The 14,295-nt window shown below is 49.7% G+C and overlaps 1 protein-coding gene across 1 annotated transcript; it reads right to left on the minus strand.

Moving 5' to 3' along the window:
• Window positions 1-364: 364 nt before the first annotated feature.
• LOC143169151 (ATP-dependent RNA helicase DDX19B) lies at window positions 365-11,561 on the minus strand. Its single transcript, XM_076356416.1, has 12 exons — window positions 11,455-11,561; window positions 10,388-10,436; window positions 9,897-9,950; window positions 8,803-8,938; window positions 6,513-6,605; window positions 5,726-5,828; window positions 4,810-4,924; window positions 4,462-4,639; window positions 3,781-4,018; window positions 2,557-2,719; window positions 1,617-1,808; window positions 365-1,195 (listed from the first exon to the last, which is right to left on the minus strand). Exons 1-12 carry the CDS (start codon window positions 11,509-11,511, stop codon window positions 1,134-1,136), a joined length of 1,440 nt encoding a protein of 479 aa, XP_076212531.1. The 5' UTR covers window positions 11,512-11,561; the 3' UTR covers window positions 365-1,133.
• Between the last annotated feature and the right edge of the window lie 2,734 nt (window positions 11,562-14,295).

Raw genomic sequence — 14,295 nt, forward strand, 5'->3', positions numbered from 1 at the left:
AAAGTGGAGCGCTTCCCGTCTGCAATTTGCCTGAGCAATTTAACTCAAAACTCTGGTACTGAAACATACTGTAACAGCTAAATTTGGTGTTCTAAAGGTTATTATTTTTTTTTTTTTTCTTTTGGTCAAGACAAGCTATCATGATTTGTTTTTCTTTTATTCCTATTACTGATCGGTGAAGCCCAGCAGTTCTGCACGTTATTCACGCGGAGCTTCAACAGCAGCATCTTAGAACTGGCACCACCTGCCTAAAGGTGACCGACCCCCACTCCAACAGTCATTAGCATTTTAGGGAGGCGAATTTATTCAGAAAATTAATTAGTACAGTTCCCTTCATACTGCCCCTCCCACCCCCTCCCCCCCCCCCCCCTCACCTCGGCGAGGTTAAACGCTTCAGATGAACTTCTAGAGTCCGTACTTCAGCGCTGTCACCACCGCGCCGCTTTACGGATAGTGGCCATTCTAACAAGTCGAGGACAAATGAAAATACCGCCCAGCAAAAGCAACACGGCACCTGTGTTTGCGAGTATGAGCTACTGGAGACATCCTTCGGACAATTTACGTAAGGAAAAGCAGGGCAAATCCATCAGGAAGCCAGAAATGAGTTTTAAAGAGCTCAGGGGAGCGCCAGAGAGAATGACATCCTATTTTGTACAAGTTGAGTTTTTAGCCAAAAACCAGCTGCCTTGTTTGGGGATTGTGGGTTTTTTTTTTTTCTTTTTTTTTCTTTACTTATGTCCATTATATATTTGGCTGTTGAATTTTAACTGATCAGGTTACTGCTGAACTTTATTCCAATTGAAGGCAATAAAGCTTTTTTTTTTTAAATTTGTTTTAGATAATTACATATTGCCCATTTTTTGGCAAGTGTATTTCTTAGAATTCGAAAGATCTTCCCGTTTTAAGGCTAAACTAAGAAATGTTAAAAGCTTCTGTAAACATTTCCTCTTCCTCCCCATAGTTGCACAATTTGAAGTCCAACTGCAATTTTTAAAATGAGGTAATTTTTGTGTACTCATATCTTAAAGAGTCCTTTTCGGGACTAGCTGAGAGGCGTGCCAATCTGAACGCTGATCCAATTATAGTGGGAGAACTTCCACAGCAGGGTACACACCAGTTCCAGCAGCTGTACTTCAGTTAGTTATCTTCTCAATTTCGTCCAAGTCGTCAGTATCCAACTTGTTTATCTTTTTGTCTGGGAAAGATGAGAAATAAGTCAGATTTCGTAACACAGAGCAGAGAAGGGAAAGCTGCTTTCTTTAGCTGGGCTTGAGGAATTCAGGCTTATCCATGAAATGTTCAGTCAGGTTTTAAAACTACAACATAAAACTTTTTTGTTTTATCGAAGGCCCACCCGGGTACCCGAATGTTACCATCTGGAACATCCATTTTAAGGACTATCCGGGTAGCCAGCAAACAGACAACTCGACGTATTTCTGCTCCTATCATATGCAGCAGTTCACAATCCTAAGTGACATTACACAAAAGGCAGCTGATGAGCTCTTCTGCGGTCAGTCTAAGGCTCGACAAATATCCATTAGATCTGCTCAGTACCCAGCTAGTCAAAACTCTGCAGAAATAACATCTGATTTTAGACAAAGTCTGAGGGTACGTACTGAAATGTTCCTGGATTCTGTTGAGAATATTCATGCTGTGCTTGCTGTCCACCATGTTAATAGCCAGTCCTCGCTTGCCAAAGCGACCTGTACGTCCAATCCGGTGCAGATAAGTCTCATTATCTGGATTGCCATCCTTATCCACAGGAAGGTCAAAATTGATAACAACAGAGACCTGCTCTACATCGATCCCTGATAAAAAGAAAGCACCGGATTACACAACTACATTTAAACCATTTTATAGCAGGAACAGCCTCCTCTGCGTGCCGTTTGGTCACCATATCCGGGTTACCCAACAGCTTTCAGAGGTTGCCTCCACATGGAGTGAGGAGTTAAAAGACAGTCTCGAGCTCTGAAATGGATCTTTTCCACAATATCCTTACGGGGCACTTTGAAACAAAAACCATCTAGCTGTTGCACCAGAGAATCCCACTGGAACGGCTAACAGAAAAACAGTTGGAGCTGCTCAGCTTCATCCAGCACTTACATATTTTGGAAACTCCTCCCTCCTCTCCGAAACTGTAAAGGCCTCTTGTTTTTTCCAAGTACTATGTTGTCTTAACTGTTCTAAGATGTCAAATTGCAACACAAATTCCTACCGGAGTTCAGTACTTTTCAGATATCCGTATTCTGGAACATGTTTATTTTAAACGCTGAGGTAAGCCAGGCTTGGCGCCAGAAGCAGAAAATTCTCCCAGGGTGGACTTTTTCATCCCAAGCTGCAGGAAGCCTACAAGGAATCCTGTGTTTGCCCACAGGCATCTTTATATGCACAGACACGGTCAGCAGCCCAAAAAGTCCAGGAATTACTTTAAGGACCCTAATCTCTCCAGACTGGAACACCTGAGGATATGAATTCTTTCTGCAAGCTGGCCAGCAGCACGTTATCTTAGGACCTGCTGCTTCTGCCCCTCCCTGGCCCAGCTCTGCCATGCCCTACCTCTGGCACAGACGTTTGTGGTCACCAGCACCTTTTCTTTGCCCTCGCGGAAACGCTCTATCACCGCGGCTCTCTGTTCCACCATCATTTCCCCACTGAGCAATGCCACCTGATGGCCCTCCTTCGAGAGCTCCGCCGCCAGCCAGCCGGCCGTCTTCCGAGTCTGAAACACAAAGCGAGGCCCGTCTTGGGGAGGAAGTTTTAATGCTGTAAAGCAGGAACAAACCTCTCTGGGGTCGACTGGAAGCTCCGCGGCTGCTCAGTTTTTGTATCTCAAAAGGAAACAGCTCCTAAGTGCTGTGCCCACCCCCCTCCCCATGACAAACTGTGCTCCCAGCTCTCGTATCAGAAACAGGAAAATGTGCATCTGCCACCACAGGAACCCTTGTTTAAGAAAAGTACGTGTTCTCTTTGTGCTCTGCTCCTCAGCTTTCACTCTATGAGGGATTACATATGTACGCTAAGAACTCACAAGCAGTGTCAAGTAAACAAAACTACTCAGCTTGGAAAATGTCAGGGTTTGAGCTGAATGTAGTTGTGAAATCCAATAGAGGCTCTACGCAGTCTTGAATTAAACGGTTTCCAATTACGTTGATTTTTCAAGCTCTGATTACGTCTGATATTATTACGGCTCGAAACAGCATAAAAGCAGACTGCTGCAGCAGACTCCAAATACGGGTTTTATCTTGTCTGAGCTAGCTTTACGTGGCTGTTCTGGTGCTGTCAGCACTGTTTTTTTCCTACGAGTTACGGTGGCTTCCAGAAAAAAAGAACTCTCAGTATGATTCACAGAGAGACCCCGGAGGTGTATCACCAGTTACCTGAGGGAAATGGAGTCCCAGGAAAAGCTATGTATCGGCCGCAGAACTACAAGGCTTCCCCATCCCTCATTCTGCCCTATTTTTATCCATTTTCCAGCCTCAGGGGTCTGGGTTTTTTCAGTGGTTCTGAGTAATACTTTGTTTTGGAGAACTGTGCATTAGTCTGATCTTTGCTTCAGAGGACTTCAAGAATAAAAATGACCTGGATGGACAAACCCAGAGAAATAAACCAGCTAGTGCTATTGTGGCCCTCAAGATTTCACTCAAAGAGGGAGCCAGAAAAGCCAAATAAAAGGGCAATTCACGTTCTCAGTTTCTTTCTCAAAAGCATGCCTGGCCAGGTTTGTAGCAATAGCAGACACTAACGGGGTTGTTGGGACTAACGTTCCCCGAAAGGACTCACATGGCAGAAGATCATGGCCTGGGCAATGGTGATAGCGCCGTAGATATTACAGAGAGCCTGGAACTTCTCATCTCTGTTATTGCACAGAACGTAATACTGCTTAATAGTGTCCAGCGTCTCCTCCTCTCGCTTCAGTTTGATAATGTTTGGGTCAGGAACAACTTTTTGAGCAAACTTCCACACAGAATCCTCAAAAGTGGCTGAAAACAGAAGCATCTGGCAGTCCCTGGGGAGCATTCTGCAAGAGAGAGCAAAATGGGCAGGGTTCCCACGCAACGCTGTCGCCCCCCTGATATCCTGATGGGATTAATGCTACGGGCAAAGCAGAACAATAACCTCAGAACCAGTTATTTCAGTGGCTGGAAAGACTAATGCTAATCTTACCAACACCTGATCGTTCCCTCATGGACCAGTGGCATCCAGACTTGCATTCTTAAAAATGAATAAACCCTGCTCCAGGGACAGGCTTTTTATTCTGTAAGAAAATGAAACTGCTTGTCATCCCCTGACATTCTGCCTCTATTAACCATCTGGATTAGAGCTAAATATATCATTTTAATCTTGTTGCTTTATCGGTGAAGACACCGGTCAAGAATCTAGCCCTGCTGTCCCTACGTTACAATATAGCTATAATTGAAAGAAACAAAAATCACCTCGGGCAACGTACGCCGAGTACCTTACCTCTGAATGCGGATGCTCTGGTCCTGATGGCCCTGGGTTGCTATCATCACGTCAGCCTCATCCAAGACGAACACTTTGATTTTCTTGGGATCTATGAATTTCAGCTTGGAACACCAGTCCAGCACAGTGCCGGGTGTGCCGATTACAATCTGCTCAGAGATCTTCTGACCTCTCTCCACTGCCGAGACAGAAAGGAAGGCCTTCGTAAGATGGCTGCGCAGACAGTGACATGCCCTGCCCCTCTCTGAACTAGCCTATTTCACCATCTGACTGCTCTATTGTTCGTTTACTGTATTGCACCCGAGGAACATCATTTACAGTCTGTTGGTAGCGTTTCACCTTACTCACATTTATTGCCTCGGACAGCATATGCAAGTTTCAGCTCCGGATAAAACTTTCCCATCTGTTCAATCACTTTTCCTGTTTGAAGTGCCAGCTCGTATGTTGGGGAAAGGCACAAACACTGGAGGGACAGAAGGATAACGCGTTTGAGATGACCAACGTCCTGGGCAACAGTATCACACCTGCTTTTTAAAATCCTTATTATTGAAGTTTTCCCGAGGACAGCCATACGAGCAGCTGAAGAGTTTCTGAAAGCCATCAGTTCTACATCCTGAAACTGGGGGAATGAGCTGATATGATACAGTCACCTAGCCACTGGCTTTCTGGGTTTAATTCTGCTCCTCAGAACTGAGAGTGCAGGTACTCTGCTGGGGGACACATATGGACAGTAGTGACGAGGAACCTAACACCTACAGTTAGACTAAGAGATAAGAACAGCATTTTTTAAGGAAAGAACTCTAGCCTTGGTAAAACCACTCAACTATCTCATAAGGAAATTTGGTTTAAAAAGCCATTTTCTGGGCATTGTCTGCTCTATTGTCACAGGTATCTTCTCTTCCATCCCAAATTCCACTTACTTAACCCCCTTCAGCCTGCAATATTTCTCCGATTTAATTTCTCGCAGAATTATATCCCCCTGATTTAACTCCTCACAGAGAAATGGCATGCCGAGCGATGCGAAGGAGGGACTGAAAGGAACAAGTTGTTAGTAAAATCCACGTCTTTTGCATTAAAGGCATTTTGATAGATCCCCGAATCACCAGCCCCTGCTAAGCAGTTTATACATAAACGGCATCACAGAGATGGGTTCATCGAACTACGAATTTCCTATCGAAAGTCTCAATAGAAGCCCAGCCTCTTCACTAGGTGGCACTGCACCACCACGAAACCCCCCGAAACAGCCACATCCCAGAAACTTTACCTGTGGATACTTGTTCCCAGGTTCAACACGACTGAGCATGGCCAGGACGAAGGCAGCCGTCTTACCAGTACCGGACTGAGATTGTGCGATCAAGTTCTGTGGGCTGCGGAACATACAGCAGATGTGAGCTCAACCAGACGAACCACCCGGATGACGTATTCATGGGGTTGAATGATAAAGAAAACGCAGTGAGTGGCATTTTAATACCTTTTAGATTCACCACTGCTCTGGACTGATGCCCAGCTTGACCAGCTATGCTCCACAGGGCAGAAGTTAGTTTCTGCCCTCTACCAACGCTGTCAGCACAAGTGACCTCTTGATTATGGAGATTTGGAAGGAAAACTGCGATTATCTGTCGGTACTTTTCCATTTCGCACATCTCCCCCTAGTGTCTTAACACTTCACACATTACAGCTCAGGGGCGCGGAGAGGAAAACCAGCCACACAGGCAACACAGCATCTCAACTACTCCCACCCTCCCAGGATTTCTGGAGCTACATTCCATAGCAGCCTTATTATTTCTCCCCTACGCTGACCAGGAAAATCGGATTGACCTTGGCCGAACACCGCGGCACTGCGTGTTCAGTACCAGCCCTAGGAAAAGGACAAATCCAGGGCTGCTGTCACATAGTTCGTGCCCACAGAAACACCGTGGCATGGGAAGCCTTTCACCACAGCCCGGACAGCTTCCCCATCACCATCCCTCCCATCCAAAGTTCAGTAATAGTACACTAAACCTCTCAAATCCTTCCTATACTGGAAGGGAGTAGAAAGTATGTGTACATACGGTTCAGCAAGCATCATGGGCAGGGCATTCTCTTGTATCTTAGATGGTCTGTTGAAGCCCATGGCATAGACTCCTTGCAGGAGCTGTGGTTTCCTGAAAACAGAGGAGTTTTTATACCGTGATCTATTAAAGTACATTTGGTTTTCATTTGCGTACAAAAAGGTGAGAAAAAACCTTGCAACCGGACCTAGAGCTGCCCTTTCTGTGTACCCGCTATAATCGCACCGGTGAAGTGACTATGATCAGTGCTTGGAAGCTACAACAAGTGACAGCAGAGAGTTTGGAAAGGAAGCTTTGCAAAAACCCCTCGATTTAGTAAGTCAGCCTGCATGCCTGCCTTTCACAGCTACATAGAAAACCTTGTGTCACAGCTCTAAGGCTAGCGCTGGGCTTCTTGTTCTAAAGCAGCTTTTCAGACAATCCCGGGAATCCCAGAGCAGAGAGCACTAATCCTGTCCTTTAGGCCAATCCCTTTTCCTCAGCGATGCCTAATCGCGGCGCCAAAATTATCACCCCTTGAAGCCTCAAAGACAGGACAAAGCGACCTCAGCACATGAGGAACAGAATGAAGTGTAACGTCATGAAATCATTGCAAGGAATTCAGTAAGTCGCGATGGATTCTGTAATACAAACTGACACCTTAACACCAGAGCGATACTGGCTTAGTGCACAAAACTGGTAAATGACTGATAAACGTAGTTCACCGTGACTACACCGAGTGATCCGTGGTTATAACCCAGCACTCAAACCACTCAGTGTCACCACTCAGTGTGGTGAAGGTCAGGACACTGACCTTCACAACTCAGTGTCACCACTCAGTGTGGTGAAGGTCAGGACACTGACCTTCACAACTCAGTGTCACCACTCAGTGTGGTGACACTGCTAGTCGTCAAATGCTCATCAATTGCTTTCTCTCAAGGGAGCTTTCTAGTCTCGGCAGACACTTGTGTAGACAAGGAGATCCAAGAACAACCTAAGATTCAGGTTATGGTGCTAGCGAACTCTCAGCCGATGACCTCCAAGTGCTGTTAGTGGTGCTCAGAAGTAAGGGCTTTCCCTTCGAAGCAGGTTACAGGTTTCCCGCCCACCATTTCCCGCTGTTAAGAGCTTCCTATTCAGCACAACACGCTTTTTAAAAATCGTGTATTACTTTCAGACGACGGCTGGAACAAAAGCTCTTTGAAAACGTAACCTTGTGCTGCTCAGAAGCAAGGACGTACAAAGCCCAACGCTGCAACAGTTGCCAAGGATACACCAAGCCATAACAAAATGAAGACTCAATTAGTCTGGCTGCCCCCATCATTAACTCACTTGGATTGTTTGGCTATTGAAAGATGTGAATTAGTCTAACAGGCACTACAGGACCTCAGCTTTTTTTGTAGACATTCAACCACTAACATTAACAAAGTGAAACGACATCCTGACATTTCACGGTGAGGTCTCATCGGCTCCGATTTCCCCGTGGAGCTTGCAAAAGAGCAACAAAACTGAGATCATCAATATAACCAACAACAATCCCAACAGGACAGCCTCTTTAGCACATTAAAAAAAGATAGAAATCTATCATGCCTTAAATACAGCTATCGTCACTTGAAAGCTCCACTGGTAAAGGTATTCAATAGGAAGGGTCAGAAAATACTAATGCTAGTAGTCTCTCCAGTACATAAATCCAATATCGCTGGCAGAGAAAAGATAAGCTTTTCCCTTTGTATTGTTCACTGCTGCTGCTGGACCTTCACAAATAACCGCCAGAGAGCAGGAACAGAAGATGGTTGTGTGCGTTACTTCTGCCAGTAAAACAAATCTCGTGTTTTCCAAAACACTGCCGTGCTGCTGGAACACCTGCTCCGAGCCTCCCTGCACTTGCTGGAGAACTGGTGGCGAAATAACGATGCCTCCGACACAGAGAAGGTCTCACTTTGCAATTCACATAACCCTGGTGACAGTGGCCGTGGAAGGACGGCCCTCCCTCCTCTCTTCGCCTCATCCAGCTTATCACACGCGAGCTCCACTGTGCGTTTGAAGACCGAAACCCATACATTAAAAATCAGAACAGTGTTGCTAGAGCTGATTATAAAAAGCAATGCTAGCTCCACACCGACCGGGACTTAAAATGAGCTCGTTTCAGATGGAAGCCTTCACAAGGCACCAAGATAAAATAATTCTCCTTGCATTTAAATAATACAGATATGCTAATTTATTAATGACAAATTTGCAGTAACTTGAAACAGAAACCCATGCACTTTTAAGCGGTATCTCCTACACGGACAGGAAATCTAACAGGACTCACAGTCGCAGTTCCTCAAAAGACTTCACGGAGTAGAGAGGCGATGTGGGATCCCTCTGCAGCACCTCCACTTGATTTGTTGTGTCAACCAAGTTACTGCGGATTAGCTTGTTCAACAAGGACTGGGCAGCTCTGTCCTCTGTTGAAAAAGGGGGTAGGAAAAAAAAAAAAGTAAAAATAAATCATAGCCTGTTTCAGGTGTCGCTCCCGCTGAAACGCTGCACTACTGAGCCACTTGAAAAGGACAGGATGCATCCAAATACTGAAATTCTTCTGTTACAGAGCAGTGTCATAAAAGAGCCCAAACTTCCTGAGTGAGACATCCATCAGGATATCCCAGAGATCCACATTTAGTATTTAGGAAGGCAAACCAAAGCGAGCGCTGTTTTAAGGGGGACCTTAACAGATGCAGAACTCTGCCTTTTTAGAGTTTTTAGAAGCTTTTTTAGAACTCTGCTAATTTAAGATATTATAGCTTAGCATCTAACTGGAAGGCAGGACAGGGTTAAAAGCCTCTTAAAGCCTTACCATTACCTGACATGGGGGCAGACACCTTTTAGGTGGGTTTTTTTTTTTCTTTTTAAGGGAAGTTTGAGGACAAACGGTACTTTGAAAGATTCCAGGGCTGAAATGCAGCAAGGGCTGACGATAAGAGAGATCAAAACAGAAGGCTAAACTGCTGCACTTTGGGCTTTTGCTAATAAATCTGTCTTCTAAAGCACGTTTCTCTTAAGCCACCTTCTGAAGGATTTAGAGCCGTTACCCACCTCTTAACAGCCATTTCATAAAGGCAACATGTTGGTTGCTACAGCAACTCCAGCTCCAGGTTATCCAACTGCTCCTGTATCCAGTCCTGCCTCTGAGGATACTGCTATCCCCTTATTTCTCTCCACTCTAATCCAGGAGTCTCCCAAGTTATTACAGGACCCAATGGCTTTAAAAGTATTATGGAGGAAGGACATGTCTTACAATTAAGTCCTTGGGGCAGGATACAAGATCATCCATCCTGAGACATAAGGCAGACTTACTTTAAGTATATACAAAATTAATTTCTTTTCAACATTCCTCGCCAAAGCATTTTTCAAGAAGGCACTCACCCTTCTCCTCATCCTCCGTCTTCTCTACGTTGTCATCTGCCTTGACAACAGCACCTAAATTAAAACAGACGGGTTTGGGGCAGATGTGAGGTCAGGCAGCCCACACCCGCAGAGTTTTAGGTTTCGAATATTGTGGGAAAAGCTACAAAACAGCCCGTTTTCCTGACGAGAACAGCCTTGCGCTCTCAGTGCGCAGAAGAAACCCAGGTTATGGCTTGCTCTGTACGGCCAAATTGAACTTTATCAACCATACCAACAGATTTTGCCCGCACAGCTCCTTGAATACAGCAAAACATGGTTTAAAAAAGTTAGCCCAGCAGAACAAGCACGCGAGCCAGATATTTAGTCTACGCTGCTGTTTAATCTTAGCTTTATGTTTCCCTTTTCTGGAATTTCTTGACTAATCGGGAATTTACTTTGGCAGCAGCGCTCCAAACCCAACGGAAAAACATTACGCCCTTTCTAAGACCATTTGAGCGGCTGTAACTCACCATTGGCATCTGGTTTGGTTTTTTCCTCCTTCAGGTGTAAACTGCTCAACTACAAGTGAGGAAAAACACAAAATCAGAGGTCATTCAAAGGCTACCGTACCTACGTTTTACTACCGGCCAGGAAAACCTGAGCTTTCATCAAGGCTTCCAGATTGGCCGCCGGCTAAAACTACTGCACAGGCCCCAGCAAAAACCCGTGCTCGAAGGCAGACGAGATGAAGTTAGCGAGATGAACTTGATTTCAAGAGTTTTAAGACAAATACAACTTTTTCTAAGCTGTAATGGCGACACGGAGAAGGGGTTTGTTTTCTGTCCCGGCGTCTCCACTCCCTAATAGCTCTGCTGATGGCAAACGGGAGAAAATTCTACATTGCAGGGCGCAAACTCGAGCCAAGCGCAGTCCTGGCTGACACAAGCTGCCCCGGGACGAGTCCCTCTCGCCGAGGGTTTGTTTTACCCCCAGAAACGTGACAGGGAGAGGAGCCCTGAGGGTCTTCCCGCACGTCCAGGGGCTGAGTTAATGCTCCCCATGCTGAAGTACGGCGCCTGAACGGCTCAGAAAAATAAAAAACCCAACACCTCAAACAAGTTTAGATCTTGTCACAGAAAAATGAGAGAAAAAGGGATCTTTTTGGCCTCTGGATGAAGGCCGCAGGCTCGGTGACCACCTCTGAAGCAGTGCTGCCGACAGGGCTGTGTCTGGACGGAGGGTGAGGGGGAAGGACAGGGGCCTCCCTACCCTTTTGATACTCAAAAAACGAAGAGGGGGGGAAAAAAAAGAAGAAATTAAAAAGAAAGAAAGAAAGGGTTTTTTTTTGCTCCTAAAGGAAGACCCCAGGCCCAGGGACACCCCGAGGCGGTGCTGCCGGCAGGGCCCCGCCGCGAAGGGGAAGGACAGGGGCCTCCCTGCCCCTTTGATCCGCCAGAAATGAAAACGGGGAGAAAAGGGCTTTCCGGCGCTCGCTGTTTTCTGTGAGGAGGCGGCGCCGGCGCAGCCCCGGGGGCCCCGCGCCTCAGGGCCGGGCGGCTGCCAGGGGCCCCCCGGCCCCCTCCCGCTCCCCACTCACCGACTCGGCCGCCGCCTCCTGCTCGTCCACGGCCAGGGCCCAGGAGTCGGTGGCCATGTCCGGGCCGGGGGGCGCTGGCGCCGGGCTCGCCGTGAGCAGCCGCAATGGCGCCGGGCGCGGGAAGGGCGCCTGCGCCGCCCGCAGTCACCGCCCCCTCACACCCCCCGGCCCGGCGGCAACCGCGGCCGCGGCGGCGGCGTTCCGGGAGCGGGGCGTTCCGGCCTCCCTCCGCCCCCCCCCCCCCCCCCCCGTCCGGGGGGGTGGTAATAAAGGGGGGACGGGAATAGATGTGGGGTCGCTGTGCCACCCCAGGCTGTGCTGTGGGGCGCTGGGGGTCCGGCCTGGCCTTGGTGTGGGGCCTAGACCCTACCTGCTGTGGGGCTGGGTGCTGTCCTGCTGCGGGGCCCGGCCCCCTGTATGGTGTGGGGCTGGGGGTCAGGCCCTGCCGTGCTGCCTGGTGTGGGGCCCGGCCCCCTGTGTGGTGTGGGGCTGGGGTCCAGGCCCCCTGTGTGGCGTGGGGCTGGGGGTCAGGCCCTGCCGTGCTGCCTGGTGTGGGGCCCGGCCCCCTGTGTGGTGTGGGGCTGGGGTCCAGGCCCCCTGTGTGGCGTGGGGCTGGGGGTCAGGCCCTGCCGTGCTGCCTGGTGTGGGGCCTGGCCCCCTGTGTGGTGTGGGGCTGGGGTCCAGGCGCCCTGTATGGCGTGGGGCTGGGGGTCAGGCCCTGCCGTGCTGCCTGGTGTGGGGCCTGGCCCCCTGTATGGCGTGGGGCTGGGGTCAGGTCCTGCCGTGCTACGTGGTGTGGGGCCTGGCCCCCTGTATGGCATGGGGCTGGGGTCAGGTCCTGCCGTGCTACGTGGTGTGGGGCCTGGCCCCCTGTATGGCGTGGGGCTGGGGGTCAGGCCCTGCCGTGCTACGTGGTGTGGGGCCTGGCCCCCTGTATGGTGTGGGGCTGGCGTCAGGCCCTGCCTTGCTGCCTGGTGTGGGGCCTGGCCCCCTGTGTGGTGTGGGGCTGGGGTCCAGGCCCCCTGTATGGCGTGGGGCTGGGGTCCAGGCCCCCTGTATGGCGTGGGGCTGGGGGTCAGGCCCTGCCGTGCTGCCTGGTGTGGGGCCTGGCCCCCTGTATGGCGTGGGGCTGGGGTCCAGGCCCCCTGTATGGCGTGGGGCTGGGGGTCAGGCCCTGCCGTGCTGCCTGGTGTGGGGCCTGGCCCCCTGTATGGCATGGGGCTGGGGTCCAGGCCCCCTGTATGGCATGGGGCTGGGGGTCAGGCCCTGCCATGCTGCCTGGTGTGGGGCCCGGCCCCCTGTGTGGCGTGGGGCTGGGGGTCAGGCCCTGCAGTGCTGCCTGGTGTGGGGCCCGGCCCCCTGTGTGGCGTGGGGCTGGGGTCCAGGCCCTCTGTATGGTGTGGGGCTGGGGTCAGGTCCTGCCCTGCTACGTGGTGTGGGGCCTGGCCCCCTGTATGGTGTGGGGCTGGGGTCCGGGTCCCCTGTATGGTGTGGAGCTGGGGTGAGGCCCTGCCGCACTGCCTGGTGTGGGGCCCAGCCCCCTGTGTGGCGTGGGAGTAGGGCTCGGGTTTCCCGTGTAATGGAGTGCCTTTGGGAGCTGAAGCTGTGGGGAAATCATGTGGAGGCTGTGACATTTGTGAGGGAGACGCAGCTCTTTCTGTCTCTGAAATACAGATGTAGGTGAAAAACAGGGTTGTAGAATGAGTCACGGAGGTGTAGAAGTGGCAGGAACATGAAAAAGTCGTTTGTGTCCCGTCTCTCGCTGTAGGGCAGGAGCTGGCTTAGACCAGATATCAAACCTGTTCTTTAAAGTTCCTGGAATAAAGGTGAGAAAAAGGGAAAGTAGAAAGGAAAGAAATGTGGGAAGACCCTGCAGGATTTCCTCGCTGGGCTGCCGTTCCCTGCGCAGTGTTTGTGCTTCCTTGAACCTTGTGTGGAAGGAGCAGCCCTAGAGGAGGGTCTTAATTTGTGTTTTTATTATATGCGGCAGGACTAGTAAAATGGCCAAGCCTGTAGGCATCGGCCAGAAGTTCCCAAGACAATGGTTACTTCCTTGTCTCGATATTTACCCTCCCTTTTATTGAAGACACGGAGCCGCTTCGTTTGCTCCCACAGCCTGAAACTTTCCATCTAAGCTGTTACTTCTTTCTGTGCACAAGAAATCTTGTCCACGCCTCGTGCAATTTTGCTGATATTGGTGCATTAGCCCAGGCAGGACCGGACCCTTCACCATTGCTCTTCAAACACCCCTCTGTGATTCCTCCCCCCCCGCTTCCAACTAAAATCGTGACTATTGAGTATCGTCGTCTGTTGCTTTCCCCCCCGTCCATCTAATTCCTCTTCAGAGGCGAGAGCCCCGTGTCCCTCCGTATGTCGGGATCCCCCCCCTTCCCAGCCACACACGTGAACTTCGGGGTCTGGCAGTTTTATTTGTAGAGGTGACATCATGGCTTTTTTCCATAGCAACTCATCGCAGCGCCCAGGAGGATGCTGAACGCAGGAGCTGAACGCGAGGAGATTTTCAATGGGAACCGAGCAGGCAGCTGAAAGCAAGTCTGAGACATTAATTAATTAGGGTAAAAATAAAAAGGAACATGGGAAAGACAGGAGTCCCGGAGGCCGATGGGCACTTTAGCTGCAGGCAGAGAGATGCTCGTCCTTCCCAGTGTAATGTTTTCTTGCAGAGACGCACACCTCCAGCAAAGAGATGTCATTGGGATTAGCCCCATTTTAGAGACGGGAAAATCGAGGCCTAGGAGACGAGGAGAACTGCCCGTGGTTAGGCAGCGTTAGCTGGGGGCAGATCTTTCCAAGCCCTCCTTTCTAATCCCTTACCTTAAC

The sequence above is a fragment of the Aptenodytes patagonicus genome, chromosome 19 (genome assembly GCF_965638725.1).
Source record: "Aptenodytes patagonicus chromosome 19, bAptPat1.pri.cur, whole genome shotgun sequence".
Lineage (NCBI taxonomy): Eukaryota > Metazoa > Chordata > Aves > Sphenisciformes > Spheniscidae > Aptenodytes > Aptenodytes patagonicus.